The sequence below is a fragment of the Talaromyces stipitatus genome, genomic scaffold, assembly GCF_000003125.1.
Source record: "Talaromyces stipitatus ATCC 10500 scf_1105507295515 genomic scaffold, whole genome shotgun sequence".
In the NCBI taxonomy this organism is placed as follows: Eukaryota; Fungi; Ascomycota; class Eurotiomycetes; order Eurotiales; family Trichocomaceae; genus Talaromyces; species Talaromyces stipitatus.
Genome location: NW_002990118.1, coordinates 441,492 through 466,046, shown reverse-complemented (window position 1 = coordinate 466,046; position 24,555 = coordinate 441,492). Strand labels below are relative to the sequence as shown.

The window sequence follows — 24,555 nt, the reverse complement described above, 5'->3', positions numbered from 1 at the left end:
GGTCAATCTTACTGTATTGCTGAGCTGAGCTACATACAATGAGGTACACGTACACGAGAATATTGACATGAGAGAAAAAGAAAGGAAGGAAACAAGCTCTCGATCCAGCCACAGAGATCTATATAATCTCTGTGCGTGGCACCTTGCTAAATACAGTACCGCTCTGGCGGTTCCCTATCTGGCAACCCGTAGGGCTGCAGCCCTACGACGGGAATGGCTTCACCTTTGACCTGGTACGGAGCCGGGACGGAGGTGGCTCTGTCACAGGTATCAACCATCTTCCCTGCCAGTTAAGATTGCATGTCAATAACTGGTTGCTTGTTCCTGTATTGTTCTAGATTCTCTTGGATTTGTTTATTCCATTGTCGCTGCTTCTCATTACGGAGTTAGTTAAGAGCTTTATTATATTTATTCTCTACATTTTTAGTCTGTATCTGAGCCTATTTTAGCTTCTGTTATAGTCGATACTCTTTTTGTGAAAGGTCTTTTTTATCATCCTGGCGAAACATGGCTTGACAGGATATGGTGGCTTATTATAACTTGTATTTTTAATCCTTCCACTTCTTTTTACGCCTGTCGACGGTATCCTGCCATTCACAAAACTATTGGAAGTTCATTTAGATACCGTGACTCTTCCAGAGACAGCTTATATGGTCGGCTTGGGTTAATAGACGCAATGAGTGAGCAAGCAAATTATACTAGGGGTGTTTGAGATCTGGTCCTACGGATAATGGCCTGGGCATTAATGTCAATATCCACCTCATAGTGTTAGATGAAGATGCACATATCAGCGTGCTATAGCATGATGCATTGAAGCACATCGCTAACTTCCTCTATCCTCCAGTTAGCTGATTAGCTGTAAAAGGGAAAACACATACATACTGCTGTTATTGAACGCTTTGGCTCCAGCATATTGAAGATTATAGGGTTTGGTTACCTGATTGAAACCTGTAATCTCGCCAACTTTACGTATTCAATCTCTTAACATTGACGCGGTCATAGGCTTCTTTAAATTAACTCAGTATCTAGTTGTTTCTCGAACTACTTAACAAAATACAAATCTATCTAGAATGTCATCCTAAAGTGGCAGCTCTTGTTGCCCTAAGCCACCTAGAACACGGAGACTAGAGTCTTTCTGCACAATCCAGGGCAGGCATAGTCATTGAAATTCTCTTAAAGCCCTAGATGTGAAAGAGTATACTTAATAGGCAAACATGTGAGTTAAGAACCAGAGATGGATCGAAAAGTATTTCTAGAATTTTGAACTTATTCCTTTCTGGTCAGCTAGCAATCTTTCAAGCAATGTTTAAATATATACCTATGAAGCCTTCTTCCTAGGCCATTTCTTTGTAAATTCCAGTCTTATATAAATGAACAAGATTGGGCGTCCACCTTTGGGATTATGGATGAGCGTGAATGTGAGGTGCTAATACTAAAGTTCCAAAAGAGTGGAAGGGTGATTCATAGAAATGGAAGCAAGCTAAGTGTAAAGAAGAAGTTGAATCCGCTCCCAGCCATAATGATAAGTTACTTCAGTGGTAGATACTAGAACACTAGAGAACTTGACTATATCTTTAATGTATATGTTTTTTTTAGGCCATCTTATCTCTCTTAATTTTTTCTCTTGAGCCATCACTGCTATAACCTGTAAACTGTCAGTGACCACACCATTAAGCCTAAAGGGAAAGCACTAGAGGAACTCACATCAGCCACTTTATTTTTCGTTTCTATGCTTAGCCCTGAAGACAAGGTCTCTTGTTTCAGAACAAGGTCCTAGGTCTTCTAAAACGTTTCAAGCGAGCTCTTAACTTTGATACCTGGGTTATGTCGACCATTTTTTCCGTGACAGATATCACACTGCCAGCTAAAGTATGCATACAGAAAACGCACTGTTTCTTCAGAGTCTGAGATGAGATACCATTGTTGAACCAGGTTAATAGTAACGTGCTGACAGTATCTGCCAAAATAAGGTGTGAGCTTCTACTATTGCCTAGTAGATCTAGAGACTCTGCCTACCTCTCCCAATACTCGCGGGCCTCCTTTAATTTATCTTTGGACTTGTCAGAATATCGCTCTGTTGAAGCTGAGAAACATCGAACTGCTTGGCTATAGCAAGATAGTCTTCTTGAGAGAGCTGGCCAGGATCTTGATTATCTTCCTCCTCGAAATCACTTTCAACTTCCGAATCCTCGCTCTCTAATTCTGAGTCGCTGCTAGAATCATCATCACATTCATCGTCCGAAAAGACCTCGCTCACCACGGAACTGGCATCGCTATCACTCTGACTCTCTTCGTCTTCCGTCATACTATTATGATCGTACTGTCGAGAAAGGGGCATGGTGAGACTGAAAAAAAAATAAAAACGATATCAAGAGAAGCAAGTAGAGAAAAAATCAATGTAGATTTTAGATAGGTATATCTTCTTAGGGTGTATCGATGAGAGTTAAGGAGAGTGTGAATAGCAGCTAGACTATTCCAGTGGAATAAAGCAACAAGAGAACATTTCATGAATGAGGCAGGGGCTTTTATAGTTAGGAAATCAGTGAACAAACAGGAAGTGACAGAGGATGAAGGAAAAGCACATTAGGTGGGTCAAGAAGCTAATTAAATAACACAAAGCGTTACCACCAGAAGAAGCCATTTCTGACTCCAAAGCCGAGCAGTCAATAGTAGAATGTCACAGTTCCAACCCCAAGGTCTGCCTTGGGCAGCGACACCGCCAAGCAGACAAAGGCGATGAGGGTTTACGACACCAAGGACACCTCTAAGGATCTTTGTTCTATGAGTTTCACGTCTTGGGAATAGCTTCACTAAAGTTTTGTTGTATTCTTTTGTTTAGGATCTTTGTACGGATTTAGCAGGCATGCTCCGTCAGGAAGCATGCCCTGTAGCAGGCTCCGCGCAGACATAAATATGGGCTTGCTCCCCTGTAGATTAGTTTCTTCTCTTCAGCTCATGTCTTGTTAGTTTTCTATGCTATGCATTTTACCCTGATACTCTCGCTCCGTTACACTGGGCCTCGCTTAGAGATTTAGCGAGGGTCTGGATCAATACTACTCCGTAGGGGCCGGTTAATTGCTAAGATGGTGTTGATATCTTAAAAGGGCACCGTCGCCCGATTTCCTAATCGGGCACTGACCCTCGCTTGGGAAGCACACAAAAAGGGGCATTAGCACTCACCTTCATCTACCTTAGAGGATAAGCGAATACTACTTATTTTGAGGGTAATCATAGCTTCATTGGTCTTCATTGTAGAGCACAGAAGAACTAACATGTTCATTTCGTGGCTCAGGTGGGCAAACATAGGATACGGTAGTACTTCCGTCTGTTGAAGGGGCAGTGAGACGGAAGAGATACGTGGGCATCTCCTTGGTATTAACGAGATTATTCGCTATCTAGAATGTTATACAATTTCGACTTTCATTCTCGTCTTTGGGTATAGAGTGAGGCATATCGTCGATCTAATGTTTGTTCTACACATATGATGTTGCAAATGGTTGGGGAAAATAACCAAGAGGCTAGGGTTATGTGGCCAGGTAGGAAAGAAAAATGTAATTTGAAATTAGGTGCCTTCATTTCAAGATGTCTGTCTGAGCTGGATAACCAGATGCAATTTATAGAGGCTTCATTCTGATAAGGCATAAAATACTTTCATGTAAGGCTGTTTATCCTACGGCCTCATGCTTTGTTTTCCACCGTGTTAGTGTGGTGATGCATTTCTGCACTACTCAATCTATAGACATTTACATGTTGTTTAGTTTGTGATTGATTCGTTCACAGCTTCTATTATCCAGAGCACAAAAATGCTTCGTAGGGCGTCTGCCACAGGTTCAGAGTTGGAAATGGTAGTAGAAAAAAAAATGATAAGATAGACATAGAAGACAACAAAAAGAATGTCAGTTTTTAACCGTGGTTCAATACCAGATACAATAAATAGCATTGCCTATGTGCACTTGTTGAAAAAGAGCATGCTCATTAGTTTTACTTGATTTTCTCCTCCAACGCGATGCTATCCTGCCGTAAAATTCAGGATAATACTGTCCCAGGCGCAATACCCATCGCAGCATCACAAGGACCGCAATGTTGCATCCAGCTGCAGCCGATTAGCAACGATAACTTGAAAAAAAAACAGTCACTGAATAATATTTGGAAATAACACGTACGGTGAACGCCTCAACTGGTTCTCTGTCCAACGGACCCTTCTCCCATCTGGCCCACGACACAACATGTAGCGACCACATTCAACGCATAAAATGCAACCACCATGGATTCGGAATCTTGTCTTCAGCCACTCGGACATGATTGATACTACCATAGCATCCTCACGCGCCTCGTTGCTTTCGGCGTATGATGGAATGGTTGCTTCCTCTTCGCCTCCCCAGGAGAATCCGGTCGAGAAGCCTGGTTCTGCATGTTGTCCTTCGGCAGTACTAGTACTGAGTGGCGATGGCTCTTCGGTTGTTGGTGATGACGGCTCGCTATTGATACCGTCCCCGCCGGAGAGGGTCAGATATCTGATTGTAACTGCCATGCCTTGAGGATCATCCCAGGAGACATCTGCTGAAAACCGAAGCTTTTCCCGCGCATCAGGATCATGGCGGTAGCGCTCCATGTCGAAAAAGCTTGCGTATAAAGCAAGGATGCGGGGGCATGTCAGGCCGAGTGAGAGCTTGCTGGGCCGATCAAGCCGTTTGAAGATATGGAATATGATTTCAGTTGGAAGGGACAGTAAGTTTGGTGCAGACATGGTTGCGACAGGTGATAGGATGAAGGATTAGTTGCAATGAGATGGAGAAGTAAAGAGGAGGAAAAAAAGAGCTGCTACGGCATCCTATAATGGGTTTCTTACCAATGAGAATTAGCCGTACGCATAAAATATTACTGTGGTAATAGCAATTACTAGCGGATTACGACTTTCGTCCGAAAACCCCTTTATGGGATGCCGTAGTGGGACCAGTTTGGTCGTATCGTTGCTATTGGAACTCAATACGCTATCCCTAATCGGAAATGAGTCAAGGAATCCGTTACAATACTAACATGAAGGAATTTTGAGGACTGGATTCGCATACTGACGAGATATAGGCATATCCAATCAGCTCTACTGGACATCATCTCATGATCTAGTTTGTATAGGATTTCGCATATAAAAGGGATCAACATTCCCGACAAATTGTGTATTAGAAGGCGTGCAACAATACATAAAAATTCCTAGCTCCTAGTTCTTATTATTGGCCTATATTCCGTATTCATCCTAGCGTAACTCGAGCTCTAACAGAATACAGAAGTCAAATTACGGAAGGGTTCGCAAATACCACAAAAATACCAGAATCCCTTCAAAAGCGTCCTTTTTGGTGAAGTGGTATTATGGTAATACGTTTAAGTTCCGACAGAATGGGAAAATGAGCTTCCGGAGGGGGCACTTGATTTCAAGGTCCTTTCTGATATTAGAACACGGCTATACCGGCGGAATCTGTATGAGGTCTCACTCCTCGAAAATCTCAGAGATAACCGGTGAGGACCTAAAAAAGCTTCGCAAGGCACAGAAAACGCTGAAGTCCTTTCGTGATGTTGTCGGCAAAGAGGACTTAGAACTACCTCCATCGGATTCGGAGAAATAGCTAGAGGCTAAGGAATGTCTTAAGCTCCCGGAAATAAATGAAAATTGATCAGGTTCCCCAGTTGAGGCTCCAGAAGACTGGACAAGCAACCCCTGGCATTATATACTAAAAAACTAGAACGGTTACTCCGCTTCAAGCATCCTGAACCTGGAACGGCCTTTTCATATGTAGAATGGAACAAAGAATAATGAAGCGATTATTGATATTGCTAGGGAACGGCCAGACTTGGATTATTTCAAGAAGCCAGTGATCCCAGATTTCACGCCCTATACCATCAACCTGCAGGACGCATTCCGAAGAGATGGTCTGCAAATCATTGTGCAGATCGATACCATCGAGCTTACACCAGAAAATTCTGTCTATAATGTTGGTAGCTGGCAGCTTCCAGGTCAGCAAAATGAACACATTGTGGCCATGAAAGCATTTCCCTACGACAATGAAAACATCACAATTCCAAAGATTTCGTTTCGATAAGGAACTCCCATAGGCGACTGTTTCTACAGAATTGGCGAGGAGCCACTCCATCCCCAAGGGAAAAGAATCTATGATCCTCGAATGGACAGGCCGCTAGGTCGATATGGCAAACATCTCCTAAAGGAAGCTGATGCCATAATAGGAAGTCTTGGTTTTCCACCTGGACACCTTTATTAGCTTTTCAGTCCGTTGGGTCTATAAGCACACCGAAAGCTCGCTTGATCACATTCCCAAACATCATGGAACATCGCCTTTAGCGATTTCAATAGCTGAATCCTACTATCTGTGGGCATTATCGTACTGTGAAACTCTACTTTGTTGACCTGCACTATCGTATATGTTCTACACGTAATGTGCCACCACAACAACACCACTGGTGGGCACAAGAGGTTACTAGGCTCTTACTCGAAAAGAAAATTGCACAACCACAAGAAGTTGTTGATGAGATTATCAAAGAAACAGAAGACTGGCCTATGGGTACGCAGGAAGCAAGAAAGCATCGATTGGAAATGATGAAAGAACACCGTTGGGATGACCTGGTGAGAATGGATGTATACTCCGGTATGCTTTTTGTTAGAGGAAATTCAGTACAAATACTGTTGGTTGCTTCGTGCAATCGAGATGCCTGGCACTGGTATGCAGCAAGGAGAGGTCACGTATGGCTTACACGTGACCTCGTCAAGCAAGGACTATATAGACCGCATCGGGGCCTCATTAAGACAGATAGACACAACAGAACACAGAACCCAAGAATCACCTATTGAGATTGACTCAAGTGCTTCGTACGTACGTATATGCACCTTAGTGCACCCACAAATACTCATATACCCGCTTATACACTGTCTTAAAGGGAGATTATTCGCAAAGCAACCTATAGGGCATGTCAGATAACTTTTATTGTGCCAGAAATATCTCGAGCACAAGTATCACATATCATCAGCCATATGAAGAGAACCTTCAATACTCCAATTTCTATATAATAAATGGTATATACCTAAGCATTTATTTGAGTCAAAGAGTTGACCCTTATTTCTTTTTTTTTTTTTTGTCTTTTGCCTTAAGTGTGCATTTCTCCAGACATACATGTAGTAGAACCCATTATGTAGCTAAACTCCCGAAGTCGATATTATCCTTCGTGTGATTAGAAACATTGATAAATTTATCATAGTTGAACAAAACTTGATCCTCCTAAGTGGTAGATTACCCAGGCATATAGCTAGCTACCTGTTGCATATCAAGATCTATGTTCTGATATACAGCTGGTTATGAAAGCAAAGTCCAAAGAAATGAGCCAAGCTTAGCCAAACTCACGAGAAAAAAGAAAGCAAAAGCAAAACAAAACAAAAAAAAAGAATAAGAAATTTTGTAAGGTTATAGCAGTGACGAAGGATTCGGCCGGAACGGTGTGGTGGTCAGAGCCTGACAGAATAGCCAAAATTAAACCCGACAAGACGAGCTTGATCGTGCTTTGAAATTTAGAGTCCGTGCCATGAAACTCCGATCCAATCTGTGCTAAGTTGTCATCTGTCAAAGACCGTCTTGCGGCTGCCGCCGCCTCAAAAGTCCTTGTCGCTACGTAGCTTTCCTACGGTAAATTGCCTCTCGAAAGTCAGGCTGATCGGATTGCCATTAAGAATAGCCTAGATCAAGATGTAAGGCTAATTCTCTGTAAGTTAGGTGTCTTGCATACCGTGATGAGGTGACAAATCTAATCAGATCGTCAATTTCCTCATCCTTCATTGCGAACGGTCAGCCGGATCTTTTAGAGGGAGTAAGATGATCAGCGTGACAGGCTAGTTGGACCAGACGTATAGAAACAAACCCCTAGGTGTTTGCAAATCTTATTTTCAACACGAATATGGACATTCAAGGGGTAGTAAGTCGAACGGCGCAAGAGAAAAAGATTGCGGATGATTTGAGGAAAGCATGGGTGGCCTTTGCTAATGATCCGCAGAAAGGCTTGAACAAGTGAGGTTTCCTGTCATTGTCTATACATTTTAAAGACTGATAGTAGCCTACGGCATCCCTATATATGATCCACTGAAGGCCACGCTATAACAACTGGGGTATGACAATCTAAGTGGACCGCAGGCCATCTCTCCATCTACATACGATAGTGGATGCGTTCTAGGGACTACTGTGACGGTGGCCAAGCTCAATGTATTGATCTAGCTGAGAAGACGTACATGAGGTGCTCATACACGAGAATAATAAGCATGGGAGAGAAGAAGAAAAGAAGAAGCAGAAATCCACCTCGCTAGAGGCCCTTTATATACCCCTTTGTGCGCACCCTCTTCCCAATCTGGCACCGCTGAGGCTATTCCCAGAGTAGTACCGCCTAGGGTCCTGATCCTCGGCCGGTAAGCTCCGTCGAACGTTCTGTCAGGTGCCGTATGTCAAGCTGTCACAACTACACTTGAGACGAAATACTTGCAACCCTAGAAAGTCTAGGGTAGGTGGGAAATAATACATCATATAGTCGATGCGTATGTGCTTTACTCTGGGAGACAATATCTCTGGAGGTTCACCTATAATTACAGTATGTAGACATAATGAAATAAGCACATTGACGGGTCGGTGCATCAAACCGATGAATATGTCTGGTTAGTAATTGTACAATAAAGAAGTAGAAATAATTGGGGGGGAACAAGGTATGAGGTCAAAAAGAATAGAAATCTGTTAAGGTATGATCGCCGTTAATCATTATAAGCCCTTATATAATCAATGATCTCGGGACAAGAGAATGCGTCCATCAACACTGAGAAACTGCCTGTACCCCCACTGCCGCCATATCACGAGAACCATGGAGGCTGGGTGTTTCGGGTTAGACTTGACATCCTGAATCAGTAACTAGTTCAGTAGCTAGTTGATAGACAAAGTAGTAGTTTTAGTTTTTTCTAGTTGACTAGACAAACTTCTATTTCAGCGTATGTGGCGATTGGGTAGAAGACCGTTCAAGGCTTATTGAACTTGATTCAGTTTAGTGTACCAACACAGTTATATTTCTGGTTCAATATTGCCATACTTCCATATCACAATCCTAGGCGTTTGTATAGCTGGTTTGTTTCTCCGCTAATGTCAGCATTCCCGAGCGATGTATACACCCCGTGGCGCGCCGCTTGTAGTATTATAGTGGGAATTAGAGTAAGATGGCATTATTTCTTCTTTTGGCTCATAGTACTCCATAAAAGATGATAAATCGGAAAATCCCTTCGTCACAAAATTTTCATGCAGATTTTGACAGATGGCGAGAAAAGTTATGAGATCATTGAGACGTCGGACATCTTACCATATGCATATATCCATGACAGAAATGCAATTGGGTTGATGCCTCAGGTAGCAGAAATTCGGCAATGACTCCGAGTCAATCGTTGGTAGCCTATCGCAAAGCTTATCGATCGGGAAAAAGTTTAAATAGAAAACCACAAAAACACCTTTCATTGGATGGTCTGCTTACAATAGTAGGAAATAGTGGACCTTAGAATCCAATCAGATCACTTGAAGTCATTCCTTCTAGTGGATCGACTAATAAGATCGTTAGCCGTTGCACTAGCCCCCACTAGCGTAAAAACTCTATTCATCCTTCTTTTTGTTCTTCCATCGATTCTTACTTGAATCGGGCGGTTCGGGTCATGATGTAAGCTTGGTTTGACTCAATGGACGAATCACCACATTGACAATGGTAGAAAATTGGTTCAGACGGATGCCGGGTTCCGTGACCGAAGCTTCTTCACCAAGGAATGACTCTCACCGGCAGATGTACTCGGTTATTGTGTATTCTAATCTTCCCAATTGTCCGTCTTTCTCAACGCATCGCTTCGCTATCTTTACACGTAGCATGACAAAGATTGCGCCAGACACCATCTAAACCTGGTACGTGATGTTATTGGCCTTTGTACGCTCTAGGCTCTATCATTCGAGACACTATTATTCGTGGGGACATCGTTTGCGCACACTCCCCTCTTGTTCCGCCCCCAAGTTTAGGTTATTCTTTACGGTATTGAGTACCAATAGGAATTACACATTGGGCGCTTCATCTCCACGTGTTCATCCCTATTTCTCGAAGTACGGGAGCGGCTTCTTTATCCGTCGCTTCACGTTAGAGATGATATATACCAGATATTGAAAAGCATAATAGCCTCAAAAAGCCGTGTATAATCACGAACATGATTAACTAACTTACTGGCAGGGCATGACATTAGTTGCTCAAGATTCTCGGATGCATGGTTGACTCGAGCGGGGGAAAGAACTCTCCCCTGACACCCAGCGTTCTAGACTTCATCCCAAATCGCCGGAAATGGAATGAAACCAGCCCGTCTCAAAGATAAGTGTGTGTGGAGAATCGGGGACCTGAATAAAATCCTCGTGGACGATCGCCACTACGTCTTTCCCCACGCTGTCATTGGATGTCAGGCACAATGCCCTGAAGGGACCTGGAGGCCCAGAATCTTTGTTCAGGGGCGAAATTCTATGAGGCATTTCCAGAAGTTACGAAATGGTCATGAACCATGGGACTGCATTTGTTGCTGAGTCAGAGAAGGGCAGCGTCCAAATATATAAGGGCCCTCGAATTCATCCATCATGCAGATTCCTTTCCTCAATCATCCACTCACCTTATTGTCTTTTGACACAGTCATTCTCTTCACTTTCCAGGTCAATCTTTCCTTAAGATTTGTCGTTCCTTGACGGAGACTTCCCCAGCCTTTCCTTACAAACCGCGAGACATACGGTACCCTTTCGTTTTTTCTTTTTATCACAACATTCAAAATGAAGGCTCAATTCATCACCGCCGCCGGTCTCTTCGCTGGTGCCCTTGGTCAACAATCTATCTTCAGCGGTGCTGGATTCGGTACCTACTACTACGATGTCGAGAATGTCGACGACTGCGGTACATCCTTCAAATACCAGAACATGGGCCCCGTCATGTGCAATCAGGAGACTGCCTTGACCCTCAACGATATCAATTCCAACTACATTGTTGCCATGAACAACACACAACTCGGCTCAGACCCATCTCTCTACTGTGGAAAGAAGGTTGTCGTTTCCGTCAACGGTCAGGCTTCTGACCTTCCTCTCTTTATCGGTGATGGCTGCCAGCGCTGCGGCGGGGGTTCACTAGATGCCACTACCTGGAATGCCCAAGCTGCTCCTGGTCTCGACTTCAGTTTGTCTGTTCTGAATGAAATTTCTGGTGGCGCTGGTTGCACCAACGGCCATGTTGATATCACCTGGGAGATTGTCGATGAGACTCTTTATAACTTTGACACCAATGCTCCTGGTGAGACCAACGGTCCTGTTTCCTCATGATGGCTGTGACAATATGATTGTATATAGCAAGTCTATCGATGCCTATATGGCAGCATAGCTCCATTGCATTGGGGCCAGATTTCTGTCTCCTCTTCTATTTTCAAAACACAGTATAGTTTACCAAGGGCTCGTCTACACTACAGGTAGTGTATCCAGTGTACGTGTTTTAGTCATGTGTACTTAACTCTTCTCTTCTTATCCAGAGCTTGTGGCTGGAACAAACTTTATAGATATTCAAACTTGCTACTCTCGTTTTTCAAACCAGATGCTTCTCAAGAGTGTCCCGTAGTTGATACTGTTAACCAACACAAACAAGAACTGATTATTCAACACTCCCTGGGAATTTTCTTCAAGTAGGCAATGAACCGTGTAAGATGAATGTACTGACTATGAAATGTACTTTCATTCAATCCTAAGGCTCTCGTTTAATATACTTCTCACTACGAATCGTAAATCATTCCGAGGGGAACGAGTCAAAAGTATTAGTAAATCTTCCTTAATATTCCAAGAGAAGGTAGCTGGCCACAATTAAGAACAAATCAGACTGCATTACCACGTATACTCTATATAATTCTCTACGGCGCGAGATTGTCAGCTAGATTCCCCAATCAACCAACGAGAACAACGTCGTCCGCGATCCACAGAATAACTCGCTCACAAAGCACGGTAAAACTGGTGAGGCAAAGAAACCTTAACACCAAGCTCTTTTGCAACATTTAGTACCCACGCTGGATCACGCAAAAACTGGCGCGCAACAAAAACAGCATCTGCTTTGGGTTCGGAACCACTAACAACGGACTCGGCAGCTTTAGCTTCATCCTTTAAAAGTTCCGTGGTACTATCAGCACCTTCTACAATTTCCTTGGCCAGAGAAGATGTAGTGATGGATCCAACTGCGCCAACATAAAGACTATGAATACCGGATTCATGCAATTCTTTGCGTATGCGGGCGGCGAGGTTGATCTGGTAAGATGTATGTGGATCAATTCGCTGATCCTTGTGATTTCCACCAGAGCTGACATCAATAAAATCCACACCGAGGCTGGGAAGCTCTTTTGCCAGCCGAATTGTAGATTCAGCATCCCAACTGCCAGACTCCTTGGCGACTTCGATGCCTTCAAGCCAGTCCGTTGCACTCACTCGGAGAAACAGTGGGACCCCGGGCGGAATAGCTTCGCGGATAGCTGTAGCTATCTGCCGGACTATGCGAGTCCTGTTCTCATATGATCCACCATATTCATCGGTTCGCTTGTTGGTCACTGGACTTAAAAATTGATGAACAAGATAACCGTGCGCTCCGTGAATTTCAACAACATCCACACCAGCCTTGACCGCTGCTGCTGCAGATGCTGCGAAAGCCTTGACAACGTCTTTGATTTCCTCAACCGACAGTGTTCGCGGTACATGATACTGCTTGTCCTCTGGACCACCGCCCGACCATACAAAATCTGGCCCTCCTGTTGGTGCCACGATATCTCCAGGCCACCCAAACTGAGAACTCTCTGCCCTCAAGCTGTGCAAACCATGTTCAGCGGCCACCCAAGGTGCATTAACACTTGCTTTGCGTCCTGCATGGGCCAACTGCACCCCAATCTTTGCGCCCTGCGCATGCGCAAAATCTGCAACACGTTTGAGACCCAGAAATTGTGCTGAGTTCTCATCGTGCTGCCATAACCCCGCATCGTTCGGCGAGATACGGCCATTAGGCTGCACCGCTTGCGCTTCAATAAATATCAGCGAAGCCCCCTTGAGAGCAAAGTGGCCCAGATGGCTGATATGGTAGTCAGTCAGGGCACCAACAGCTGGTGATTTCGGGTCCGGGTCTGCAGAATACATGCACATCGGCGACACGATGATGCGATTCTTGAGAGTTACATCTCGGATCTGGAGGGGTCGAAATAGGGTAGGGATAGACTTCAAGTCCTCACTGAGGGCAACACCGGCATTGTTGGCTGGAGTGTAGTATGTAAGTCCGTCTGCTTTCACGACTCCAATATTCGAGGCGTTAATTGAATCCATTTTGTTGACTTCCAAGCCCCTGGAGGATTGATTGCGTTAGACCGTGAGGATCGGGAAGAATAGGGAGCAATGGCGATCAAGCCGCCACTATGCGATGCAGTGAATTTGACAACAATGAGTCTAACTAGTCGTTGAGCGATTTCGAACAGGACGATCATAGATCGCGAAGAAGAAAATTTATGAAAGGAGAGGAGTTGTTTTGGCCAGGGAGTGCTCTTTATAGTTCCAAATCAAAACGCCATTTCGCCATCAAATTGACACGGGTGCTCACTGAATCCCCGCTTTAATCGACATGTATTATAAATCAACTTTTGTTAAGTTACACCAGCCTTGAACAATAACCCTTCATGATTTAGCCACCGCCGATTGGAAATCCATATATCATTGAATAGAAAAAAGGCACAGAGATGTAACCTGATGTAGTCAGTTTTTGCATGCGTCATCCAGAGGTCGAGGTCGGATTATCGATACACGGATTATCCACGGATATAGATGATCTTATCTTATAACGTAATCGGTAAGCGAAGCGACAATGTAACCGAGCCGACAGTTTCTTTCCGAACGCGTACTCAATATTGATTCCATACTATTCAACGCGTCAACATGCCACCAATTCGCAATAAAAACGAAAAGAATTTAGCAGAGTAAGAGGGGCGGATCTTGTTAGCTATTTCCGACTTAAAAAATGGAAAAATCTCAAGTGTGTATCAAGCTGCAATCATTTACAATATTCCTCGGACGACGCTATATGACAGGTTAAACGGAATTCAACAAAGATCTATAATACGTGCCAACAGACATAAATTGTCTCAATTTGAAGAGGAATCACTTGTCAAATGGGTACTCGATCTAGACAAACGTGGATTACCCCCTCGGCACTCTCTTGTACGAGAGATGGCTAATTACCTTCTTTCACAATGTGGAAATCAATAGGTTGGAGAGAAATGGGTCTATAATCTCGTCAAACGTCGCCCAGAGATTGAATCAAAATTTTCACGGAAATATAACTACGAGCGTGCTAAATGCGAAGATCCGAAGTTAATCCAAGAATATTTTGATCGCGTACGAGAGGTTATATCAAAGTACGGAATCTTACCAGAAGATATCTACAATTTTGATGAGACTGGCTTTGCTATGGGACTCTGTGCAACCGCAAAGGTTATTACTGGAAGCGATCGATATGCTCGGCCAAAGCTATTACAGCCTGGAAATTGAGAATGGGTGACTGCAATTGAGGCAATTAATTCAACTGGATGGGCCCTGCTTTCATACATCATTTTCAAGGCAAAGAAATATACTCGGTTAGGCTGGTTTGAGGATCTTCCTGATGACTGGAGAATCAATATCAGTGATAATGGATGGACTACAGATAAGATTGGGTTAGAATGGCTTAAAACCCATTTTATTCCTCTTACTAATGGCCGTGCAATGGGAAATTATCGCATGTTAATTCTTGATGGCCATGGAAGTCATTTGACTGCTGAATTTGACCGTACATGCACTGAGAATAATATTATTCCAGTCTGTATGCCTCCTCATTCTTCACATCTTTTACAGCCTCTTGATGTTGGCTGTTTTGCTGTTTTAAAGCGACATTATGGATAGCTTGTTGAGCAGCGAATGAGGCTTGGATTCAATCATATTGATAAACTTGACTTTCTTACTGCATTCCCAAAGGCTCGTACAATGGCATATAAAGCCCAAACTGTTCGGAATAGCTTTACAGCAACTGGATTAGTACCATTCAATCCAGATCGAGTTTATCAACAGCTTACTGTTCGATTGAAGACTCCAACACCCCCTCCAAGTCGATCAAGTGATACACAATCATCCTGCTTGCAAACCCCTCAAAACCCACGTCAATTTAAGCGCCAAATGACTACAACGAAAAAGAGGATAAGCCGGCATACAAGAAGTTCATCTGAAGCTATTGGTGAAGTGTTTACACGGGCATCAAAGGCTTATGAGATGAGTATTAATAAGCTTACAATTGCCCAGAAGGAACTCCATGATCTACGGGCTGCACATGAGAAGGAGAAGCAAAAACGTCAAAAATCTAAAAAGCAAATATCCCATGATCAAGGAATTACCAGAGAGGAAGCTCAGGCACTTTTACAAGGTCAGATTGAGGCATCTCAAGCTGTTACCACTGCTCCGGCCGAGCCTGAGCTCCCAGTCTCTCATCCACCAGTACGTCGCCAATTTCGGTGTAGTGAGTGTAATATTCTCGGGCATAGAAGACCTCAAGGCCCTAATCTTACTAGTAATTAATTTTTTGTGTATAATTATAATTTTGGGTTAGAAATTGAGATTTGAATTCAATATTGCGTACGCGTTCGGAGAGAAACTGTCGGCTCGCTTACATTGTCGCTTCGCTTACCGATTACGTTAGACCATCAACATCAATCTATTACATGTCTGTGTAGTAATATGGCTCCGTCTACGCCTCATTATTTTTAGCTAACTAGAGATGAGCGCCTACAAATTTAACTCTGCGCTCAGTAAATATGGAATATTAAGATAGAGGAACTTCGCTGCCATGCCATGCGCCAGAACCCGAAAGACTTGTCAATCTCAGGTTATGTGGGTGCATCTGCACTAGTACTAGTACGATAGGATTCCTAACGTGGAATATGGGTTCAATTGAGTAGTCTTAAGTTGTCTCTCTTTTCTATCTTTGACCCCGACGCGTAAGGGATTCCTGGTGTAGCCTTCGTCACGTGATTGAAATCACGTGACGTCAGTTATCCGGATCTCGACTGCATCCTCGCATCCAACAGGTTAGGAAATTCGCCAAAGTATCTATATCGCCATGTGGGAACGTTATTGCTCACAGAAGCTGCGGCACGGTAACTTGTAGGGCACGTATAAATGACAATATATAGGTAATCCCACTGAGCTTCGGTGAATGTTACATTCTCGTGTCGAAAATTGGGCGGAAGTCCTCTTTCGTGGTTATTACTCCCCAAAACTAGTGGTCGTGGGATGAAGTTCCTGGTGGCAAGCAGAGCCTGCAACATAATCGCCGAAGCGGTGATGTTGTCAATGGTAGGATCGAAGAGGCCCGTAACGCTTGCGATTCCCCTGCTAACTGGTATTGCATTCCGGATATCTTGCAAGTCCTTTGATCGCATACAAGTGAGTAATTTGTCAGGATCCGATGTCGAACCTCCGCATCCAAGGGTCTTACTGACGTTGTATTAGTGGGAGGCTAATGTGGCTGGGTCCCCCTGAGCTGACGGAGAATATACAGAATCTGGTTAACGTACTTGTGGGTGCACTAAGGTGCATATGCGTACGTACGAAGCACTTGAGTCAATCTCAATAGGTGATTCTTGGGTTCTGTGTTCTGTTGTGTCTATCTGTCTTAATGAGGCCCTGACGCGGTCTATATAGTCCTTGCTTGACGAGGTCACGTGTAAGCCATACGTGACCTCTCCTTGCTGCATACCAGTGCCAGGCATCTCGATTGCACGAAGCAACCAATAGTACTACACGGGTCATTCGGCCACACGGGTCATTCGGTCACCCTTCTTTAACAGCTTGATTTCTCAACAGATTTATATATAAACTGTATCTAAAAGTTGAATATATCTTATAATATAGGTATCATAATATATATCTGGATTTAAAAACCCTAAAAATATTAAGAACCCTCTGTCATTGAATTTACACCAATAACTTGGCTAGTTTAATATCTCAAGACTTATAGAAGAGGCGCACTTCCAAATTGATATTTCTGATAAGGATTCATATAGCGAATCATGCGAAAATAGGGCTGTTGCGAATATTCGCAATTCGCAAATTATTTTTTTTGGCTCTCCCTTAAAAGTTCTACTACAGAGTAACGCAAGATTAAGCTATATCTGTTCTGAGTTAATCAATAATCATCTACTGCTTAACAATTGTAACAACGTTACAAGGGATACGTATAGGGATTCAAGAGGGATCACAAGAATTGAGTATACAAGGTAGGGTATGGAATGTCAATGTACTGAAACCTATCTTTTGCTATCCTGGAGCATCTGCCATCTTTATAGATATACAATGTGTACCAGATCTCCCTTCTCTGAATAGCTCCAGTAGTCAAGGTGCAGTCCGAGGGAGCTGAAACCATCCTCGAACATATAAGCCTTCACCTGGTGTAGCTGAAACTCAACTTGAGACGTATTGGGCGCATTTCTTGGAATAGTTAGACCCTAAAGCCTGCTGGTTGTTACAACAATATACATCATCCAACAGCATTAGCATTCTCATAGTTTCTCCCTTCATAGAGTATCTCTATACACCAAGTACATCTCTTTCTGAGTTAAATAACCTCTCAACTGATACTTCAGAGGCTAGGATTGCTAAGTAATCTCTAGCAGCAGCAGCCATCCAAGGATAATCCTTCCTATGGACTCTCCACAATTCAAATAGCCAATTCAGATCTTCCATGTCAATGGCATCAACCCAGATATTGTCAAAATACCTATCAATATTAGAAGATTGAGGCTTGTCCTGAGGCTGTAGCCTTCGTAACATCCAGCTGCCTACTTTCTGCTTCTTATGGCTATAATCTGTGGGCTCTGCCATAGTACGCTGATTTGTAGTATCAGGATATTTTTTATAAAGGTTGCCATGGAGGGCTTGGAGAATCTTCCTGCTAGTATCCTCGTCGTCTAATTCGTATAGGAGGAGATCCCCCTTTACACGAGGATCTAGGATCAGGGCAGTATAATACGTGTTGGAGATATCCATGAAAGTATAGTATTTTATATACTTCTTGATACTTTCTCTGACAGCGCTTGTAACATCCTCATCAATATCTGCAAAATCTTCTTTACGCTCAGCAGTATCATGCAGCAAATCATAGAGCTCACAGCACACCAGAACCGCAAGACCAATCTATGGTTTCCCCCCCAAGATAAACAAGGTAAACTTATTGAACTTAGAGAGAACAGTGTGAATTTGGGAGAGTCCAGTCTAATATTTCTATGAGAAGGGAGAGAAATCTATCTTATAGTGAATAAATTTCTCAAGCTGGGTCCTTGACTTTGAAGTATTAGTTTCATATTACGCGAGCGTGTGAAGCTAGTAGCTTACCTTCAAGGCGTCACTAAGCATTCTGAAAGTAGAATTCCATGCATATCAATATTGTTGTTGGTTACTTCGTGCAATCGAGATGCCTGGCACTGGTATGCAGCAAGGAGAGGTCACGTATGGCTTACACGTGACCTCGTCAAGCAAGGACTATATAGACCGCGTCGGGGCCTCATTAAGACAGATAGACACAACAGAACACAGAACCGAAGAATCACCTATTGAGATTGACTCAAGTGCTTCGTACGTACGTATATGCACCTTAGTGCACCCACAATTATACTTAATGAATTTATTAGATAGATTTATATACTTGCAACTGCTGTTTCATGTCTGCCTCCATTAAGGACTTCTATAGATCTAGAGAACTAAAATACAAAGTTTTGCAAGTGGCTCAAGTATATAGTATGAGTGATGTCTTCCTTCATCAACAGTATCATAGAAAGAAGTAGCTTCTTCTGTACTGCCAGACTTGAGAGCAGAAAGGATGTCTTTTATAATAAGGTGTCAGAAGAAACAAGAATCCGCAGCCAATGGATTGACTAGATAGTGTTACACTACTGCACTACGGAAGCGAGGATTATCCGTAACCAGTAGGGTTAGGGTATCAGAGATATCAGAGATATTCTATGATGGATATGATCTAAGCATCAGAGAAATCAGAGAAAGTCTATGATTTCTATGTTAATGATGGAATATATAAGGACGCTCATTACAGCATGTATTTAGTTTTATTCTATCGTCTTGAATTAACCGTGCTAAGTACCCCTTAGCTTTGACAACTTGAGTATACGTTCTTCTATCGAACCGGATATTCATCCTCTTATTAAGACTTTGCTTTCAAGAAGCCTTTCGTACTTAGAAGCCTTATAACTTCAGCGTGTTATAAGCTATCCGAGATATACTCGACGGTAGTTTGACCGAAGTTTCCGACAATTCAAGACCCTCATATGAAAGAGAAGTCTTAAGACCTGACTCAACCATGGCCTCAGCTGCACCTTCAACCCAACGGCCTGCTGTCCAAAGCCAACCTACTCAGAGCAACGAGCAGAATGAAAAGATCGACATGATTGGAACACATGTGGAAAAGCTCACTAGGTATGTTGAAGAACTCAAGGATAAGCTGACCGAAAAAGACGACCAGGTTGAACAGCTCGAAGCGCAAGTACTCGCATTGGGAAATAAGAATGATGGCAAACCAACTGCTGGATCAAACAAAGTCAAGATGCCAAAACCAATAAACTTTGATAGCACCCAATCCAAGCTCAAGTCATTTCTTGTTAATATGGATATGCATCTCAACGCCAACAAGATCACCAGTGACAAGGAAAAGGTAATCTTTGTAGCCTCCTGCCTCACAGATGAAGCAGTAGACTGGATGCAACCAATGCTTGACGATTACTACAACAGTGACGCCAATGAATGGGACGAATTAACCAAAACCATCTTCAGAAGCTACAAGAATTTCTGGATCAAGCTTGAAGAATCGTTTAGCAACATCGACGAAATCCATACCACTGAAAGAAAATTATAATTTCTACGACAAACCAGATCTGCACAACAACTAGCGATCAAATTCAAACAAATTATATTGCCACTGCATTACGATGATGACGTTCTCATAGGACTGTTTGAGAATATACTTAAGGAAGAACTCCAGACTGAATTAATCAAAATAGATCGACCTGACAAGCTCGGCAAATTCATCAAAATGGCAGTCAAGATGGACAATAAATTGTTCGAGATCAAATGAAAGAAACAGGAATTCTAGATATGGAAGAAACACGGCGGAATGCCCCAAATGAATGAAGGAAGATTACATGGACCACAGAGAGACCAAGACAGAGATGTGGTTATGCAACTGAATGCAGCGCTATCCAAGGAAGAAAAAGAGAAAAGATGAAAAAACAAAGAATACTATAATTGCGGAAAACCAGGACACTTTGCGAATAAGTGCAGACAGAAAAAAGCTCACGGGACTGGCCATCCATAGAGGCAGAAAAACCAAATTGCAACAATAATTACAGTATTAATAGAACAGAAGGAAAAACAACAAAACAGTAACGAGATCGATCATGAAGAAACCGACAAATACAAGAAAACCCGAGAAAAATGGATTCAAGAAAGACATTAGCGACGAAGAGAAATCCTTGACGTGTTGGGAAGATGTTCACCATACGCTCGAGAGGAACGAGCCACGCAAGAAGAAGACGCACCCAGAGTAGGACGGCGCACTAGATCACCTATAAGAATAAATGATAACAACGAAGATCTTATCGACAGTTATTCCTCTTCAGATGAGTCGCTTCAAACTCTACCGACGTTTCAGGACGATAGACGAAGGGCGATAACCCATAGGGACCTGAACCGTGAACAACTAGAACAAACCCTGCTGAGGAAAGAAATCAAGAAGTTAGTTAAAACCCCAAACCAAGAAAAACAGCCACAAGAATGGGCAACAAATGAACATGAGTAGGAACATGAAGAACCATTCCTACGAAACTAGAGAAAGAATCTAGACCTATGATTCTACTAACGACAATATCCAGACAGTGACGACGAAGTCAGACTAAAAGAAGGTTGGGAACCTCAGGGAGAAAAACCTTGCAGTTGCACGCCTGCTAGAGCAACCTGCTGGGAAGATTCTCAAGATACGTGGATAGACCACATACACGACTGCTGGAAATGCCAAGAATGGATATTTCACAAATGTGACCAACATGGACATGTCAACATTATACTATCTCACCTGTATGAGCAAGTATCAAGAAAGCAAGGACATTGGTTATGCAATGGAATACTTGGACATGTACGAAACTGCACCTGCAGCCATTACCCAAGTTTAGGAGGAACGCATCATCACGAGATACATTGGATGGTATGCTATAACAAAGGATGTGAGCAACACATAGCAGAAAAAAGAAAGTATTAATGGTTTCCCAGAAAACCTAAGACAGTTGAGTTACCGCAACTCAAATGCCCTACTGAAAAGCCAGGATGTGAATGTGTTTACGAAGAAGAAGCTCACCCATACTATTCAATAATCAAGGCAGATAGATGTCGAGTACCAGGATGTTTACACCATGACGAAAACCGAGACGAATCAGATTGGATGCTACGAAACGTCAGACTACGAAACTACTACAACCAACATTAAGAAGAACTAAAAGTTATGATCGCTATAGCAACTGAAACTAATACCAACTATAAGACGATTACAATACTCACAAAAATCCAAGGAAAAGATATACGCATCTTACTGGATTTAGGAGTAACAGGTAACTATATAAGTCAAAAGTTTGTACACCTCAACAAAATACCCGTCAAAATGACTAACAAATGGATAAAAATCGTTGGAATTGATGGAGAGACAATCACCAAAGGATACAAAAAGAAAACCAGTGGAATACTCATGAGATTAGGGAAATATACTACAACAATCACGTTCGATATTGCACCAATGGACACTCAGTATTACGACGCAGTATTAGGAATGGCATGGCTGAAAGAACAAAACCCGATAATTGACTGGGCCTCCGGAACAGTGGCAGTCAACTCCAGCATGCTAAAAACAAAGATAGAAACCAAAGACATCGAGAAGATATTGAATCTTCATAAGGAATCAGGGACATCCTCAGAGAAAGGGCAAGCTGATACCCTAAGAAAGACACGGAAGGTGACGTGGACTCAAGAAGTAGAACAACAAGAAAACAAAAGGGAAATTGAAGCACAGGCAAGACAGATTGCAACAGTACGACCAAAGCCTAAGGAGCTTTACGAAAAAGAACTGGCCAAAGTCAAAGCGAAACTACCAGAAAAATACTACAACTACATTGAACTATTTGTAAAAAAGGAATACCGACTACCAAACCACCCAAAAGAATACAAAGTACGAATACCCTTGAAACCAGGATTCAAGGTACTCTCAGTCAAACAACATTGCAAATCACGAGACAAACTAGAGATGGAAGATAAATTCATTGAGGAATTTCTCGCCGCAGGATACATCCGCGAAGGACGAGGATCAGCCTCAGCAAGACCATTATTTGTGCTAAAGAAAGATAGAACCAAGCGAATGGTTATTGACTATAGAGCACTCAACAACAGAACTGAAGATGACACAAACAAGGCACCACATCAGGAGCAGAAACGAGATTTACTCCAAGGAGCAAAAATCATGACGGTCTTTGACATCCAATGGGGTTATTACAACCTCTGAATGGCTGAAAAAGATATTTGGAAAACCGCATTTCTTATAGATAAAAGTCTGTATGAATGGGCAGTTACTCTAATGGGACTAAAAAGACTACCAGTAGAATTCGCACAATTTATGACATATGTTTTGATACAATACCTCAACAAATTTGTTGTAGTATACTTCAACGACATCATTGTATACTCCAAGGACCCCAACGAACATGAAGGACACGTACGACAAGTTATGACAAAACTTATGGAAGCTGGACTTATGCTCAAGATTAAGAAATGTGAATTTGACACGACAACAGTCAACTACTTAGGAATGATTTACACACCGGAAGGATTAAAGATTCAACCAGAAAAAGTGGATGCTATTACGAATTGGCCAACGCCAGCCAACATCAAGGAAGTACAAGGATTTTTAGGAGCTACTGGATATGTCAGACGCTACATTCGGAATTACTCTGAACATAGCCGACCCATGACAGAACTCCTGAAGAAAGATGAAGAATTTGTATGGAACGACAGACAATAAAAAGCATTCGACAAGCTAAAACAACTAGTTACCGAAGCACCAATCCTAGCACTGGATGACCCAGAAAAACGAAAGATTATCAGACTAGACACATCAGGATACACACTCGGAATTGCACTCGAACAAGTAGGAAGTGACGGCATTGTGCAAATTGTTGCCTTCTACTCAAGACAATTCATAGCAGCAGAAAGGAACTATGATGTTCATGACAGAGAACTACTCGTAATAGTGGAAGCATTCAAGCAATGGAGACACTATCTGCAAGGAGTTAAGGAAGAAACAATTGTGAAAAGTGACCACCACAATCTAAAATACTTCACAATGACAAAGGAACTTACTGGACGACAAATACGATGGGCCGAATATCTATCAAGATTTAAATTTCGGATTGAACATATTAAAGGAAAAGAGAATGTTATTGTAGACGCACTTAGCAGAAGACCAGACTACGCTATTAGGATTGAATAGCCAAAAACGAATATCCTAAAAGAAGATGAAGACGGAATACGCTACAATGTTAAAGTAATACTAGCAGCAACAATTATAGTCAACCACCACGACTTCTACAACCACATGATCCAAGCAATCCAACAAGACAAGATACTTACAATGGCAATCACGAATAAAGAAGCATAAAAACAGAATGGATTAGCCTTATGGCAAGGATCAATACTAGTACCATCAACAATGATTACTGAAATCATCAAGATGCACCACAATCTACTAGCACATGGACACTAAGGAATCAACTAAACAATGGAAAAGATACAGCAATCCTACTATTTCCCAAGGATGAGAAAACAGATTGAGGACTACATAAGAAAATGCGAACATTGCAACAGGAACAAGCCAATTAACTACAAACCCTATGGAAAAATGCAGATTCCAGAAATACCAGAGAAACCATGGCAAAAGATCATAGTCAACTTTATACAAGGTTTACTGGCATTGAAAGATCCAATTACAGGACTTACATACACGGATGTAATTGTTATTGTTGACAGACTCACCAAATATGTCATTATAAGACTAGTACAGAAGAACCTCACAGCACAACAATGCGCAATACTGATGATACGAGAAGTATTTGCATGGACCGGACTACCAGATGAGATCACATCTGATAGAGACAAACTGTTTACATCGAACTACTGGCAGATAATCATAAGAACATGTGGAATGACACACAATCTAACAACCGCAAATCATCAACAGACTGATGGACAGACTGAAAGAATGATTCAAGCAGTTGAACAATATCTCAGACATTACCTTGATTGGAACTAAGAAAATTGGATCAAACTACTACTGTTAGCATAG

General features: G+C 42.4%; 12 protein-coding genes across 12 annotated transcripts in view, besides 7 other annotated features; 7 read left to right on the top strand and 5 right to left on the bottom strand.

The window, feature by feature from the left end:
- Positions 1–229, top strand: part of TSTA_041990 (uncharacterized protein) — a gene marked incomplete at its 3' end in the record, with an annotated part of 1,074 nt that extends 845 nt beyond the window's left edge. Inside the window, exon 2 of the mRNA XM_002484632.1 lies at positions 157–229. Within this exon, the coding sequence (XP_002484677.1) occupies positions 157–229 (73 nt within the window). The remainder of the gene's footprint in view (positions 1–156) is intronic.
- Positions 230–1,782: 1,553 nt separating this feature from the next.
- TSTA_041980 (uncharacterized protein) lies at positions 1,783–2,338 on the bottom strand (the record flags this gene model as incomplete). The annotated part of the gene is made up of 2 exons (XM_002484631.1): positions 1,783–1,957; positions 2,100–2,338. 2 exons carry the CDS (start codon positions 2,336–2,338, stop codon positions 1,783–1,785), a joined length of 414 nt encoding a protein of 137 aa, XP_002484676.1.
- A 1,537-nt stretch (positions 2,339–3,875) lies between these two features.
- Positions 3,876–4,785, bottom strand: TSTA_041970 (uncharacterized protein). Its single transcript, XM_002484630.1, has 2 exons — positions 4,164–4,785; positions 3,876–4,093 (listed from the first exon to the last, which is right to left on the bottom strand). The coding sequence occupies exons 1-2, from the start codon at positions 4,745–4,747 to the stop codon at positions 4,027–4,029; spliced, it is 651 nt and encodes a 216-aa protein (XP_002484675.1). The 5' UTR covers positions 4,748–4,785; the 3' UTR covers positions 3,876–4,026.
- Positions 4,786–7,404: 2,619 nt separating this feature from the next.
- Positions 7,405–7,453: a sequence feature (T-rich).
- A 3,406-nt stretch (positions 7,454–10,859) lies between these two features.
- On the top strand, positions 10,860–11,515 carry TSTA_041960 (uncharacterized protein; the record flags this gene model as incomplete). The annotated part of the gene is made up of 2 exons (XM_002484629.1): positions 10,860–11,370; positions 11,427–11,515. The coding sequence occupies 2 exons, from the start codon at positions 10,860–10,862 to the stop codon at positions 11,513–11,515; spliced, it is 600 nt and encodes a 199-aa protein (XP_002484674.1).
- Positions 11,516–11,883: 368 nt separating this feature from the next.
- TSTA_041950 (NADH-dependent flavin oxidoreductase, putative) lies at positions 11,884–13,645 on the bottom strand. Its single transcript, XM_002484628.1, has one exon. The coding sequence runs from the start codon at positions 13,416–13,418 to the stop codon at positions 12,054–12,056; it is 1,365 nt and encodes a 454-aa protein (XP_002484673.1). The 5' UTR covers positions 13,419–13,645; the 3' UTR covers positions 11,884–12,053.
- A 376-nt stretch (positions 13,646–14,021) lies between these two features.
- Positions 14,022–14,633, top strand: TSTA_041940 (uncharacterized protein; the record flags this gene model as incomplete). The annotated part of the gene is made up of 3 exons (XM_002484627.1): positions 14,022–14,062; positions 14,216–14,303; positions 14,352–14,633. 3 exons carry the CDS (start codon positions 14,022–14,024, stop codon positions 14,631–14,633), a joined length of 411 nt encoding a protein of 136 aa, XP_002484672.1.
- Positions 14,067–15,563: a mobile genetic element.
- On the top strand, positions 15,105–15,810 carry TSTA_041930 (uncharacterized protein; the record flags this gene model as incomplete). Its single annotated transcript, XM_002484626.1, has 2 exons — positions 15,105–15,608; positions 15,721–15,810. 2 exons carry the CDS (start codon positions 15,105–15,107, stop codon positions 15,808–15,810), a joined length of 594 nt encoding a protein of 197 aa, XP_002484671.1.
- A 352-nt stretch (positions 15,811–16,162) lies between these two features.
- TSTA_041920 (uncharacterized protein) lies at positions 16,163–16,882 on the bottom strand (the record flags this gene model as incomplete). The annotated part of the gene is made up of 2 exons (XM_002484625.1): positions 16,163–16,607; positions 16,722–16,882. The coding sequence occupies 2 exons, from the start codon at positions 16,880–16,882 to the stop codon at positions 16,163–16,165; spliced, it is 606 nt and encodes a 201-aa protein (XP_002484670.1).
- A 766-nt stretch (positions 16,883–17,648) lies between these two features.
- Positions 17,649–18,599: a mobile genetic element.
- TSTA_041910 (uncharacterized protein) lies at positions 17,700–18,524 on the bottom strand (the record flags this gene model as incomplete). Its single annotated transcript, XM_002484624.1, has 2 exons — positions 17,700–18,305; positions 18,504–18,524. 2 exons carry the CDS (start codon positions 18,522–18,524, stop codon positions 17,700–17,702), a joined length of 627 nt encoding a protein of 208 aa, XP_002484669.1.
- Positions 18,600–19,482: 883 nt separating the features above from the next.
- TSTA_041900 (uncharacterized protein) lies at positions 19,483–20,253 on the top strand (the record flags this gene model as incomplete). Its single annotated transcript, XM_002484623.1, has 2 exons — positions 19,483–19,988; positions 20,052–20,253. The coding sequence occupies 2 exons, from the start codon at positions 19,483–19,485 to the stop codon at positions 20,251–20,253; spliced, it is 708 nt and encodes a 235-aa protein (XP_002484668.1).
- Positions 20,254–20,575: 322 nt separating this feature from the next.
- TSTA_041890 (uncharacterized protein) lies at positions 20,576–21,657 on the top strand (the record flags this gene model as incomplete). Its single annotated transcript, XM_002484622.1, has 5 exons — positions 20,576–20,721; positions 20,751–20,972; positions 21,054–21,079; positions 21,259–21,378; positions 21,458–21,657. 5 exons carry the CDS (start codon positions 20,576–20,578, stop codon positions 21,655–21,657), a joined length of 714 nt encoding a protein of 237 aa, XP_002484667.1.
- Positions 21,658–21,702: 45 nt separating this feature from the next.
- Positions 21,703–22,317: a mobile genetic element.
- TSTA_041880 (retrotransposon polyprotein, putative) lies at positions 21,829–23,871 on the top strand (the record flags this gene model as incomplete). The annotated part of the gene is made up of 4 exons (XM_002484621.1): positions 21,829–22,702; positions 22,760–23,214; positions 23,251–23,655; positions 23,704–23,871. 4 exons carry the CDS (start codon positions 21,829–21,831, stop codon positions 23,869–23,871), a joined length of 1,902 nt encoding a protein of 633 aa, XP_002484666.1.
- Positions 22,294–24,555: part of a mobile genetic element that runs on past the window's edge.
- Positions 23,905–24,375: a mobile genetic element.
- Positions 24,034–24,555: part of a mobile genetic element that runs on past the window's edge.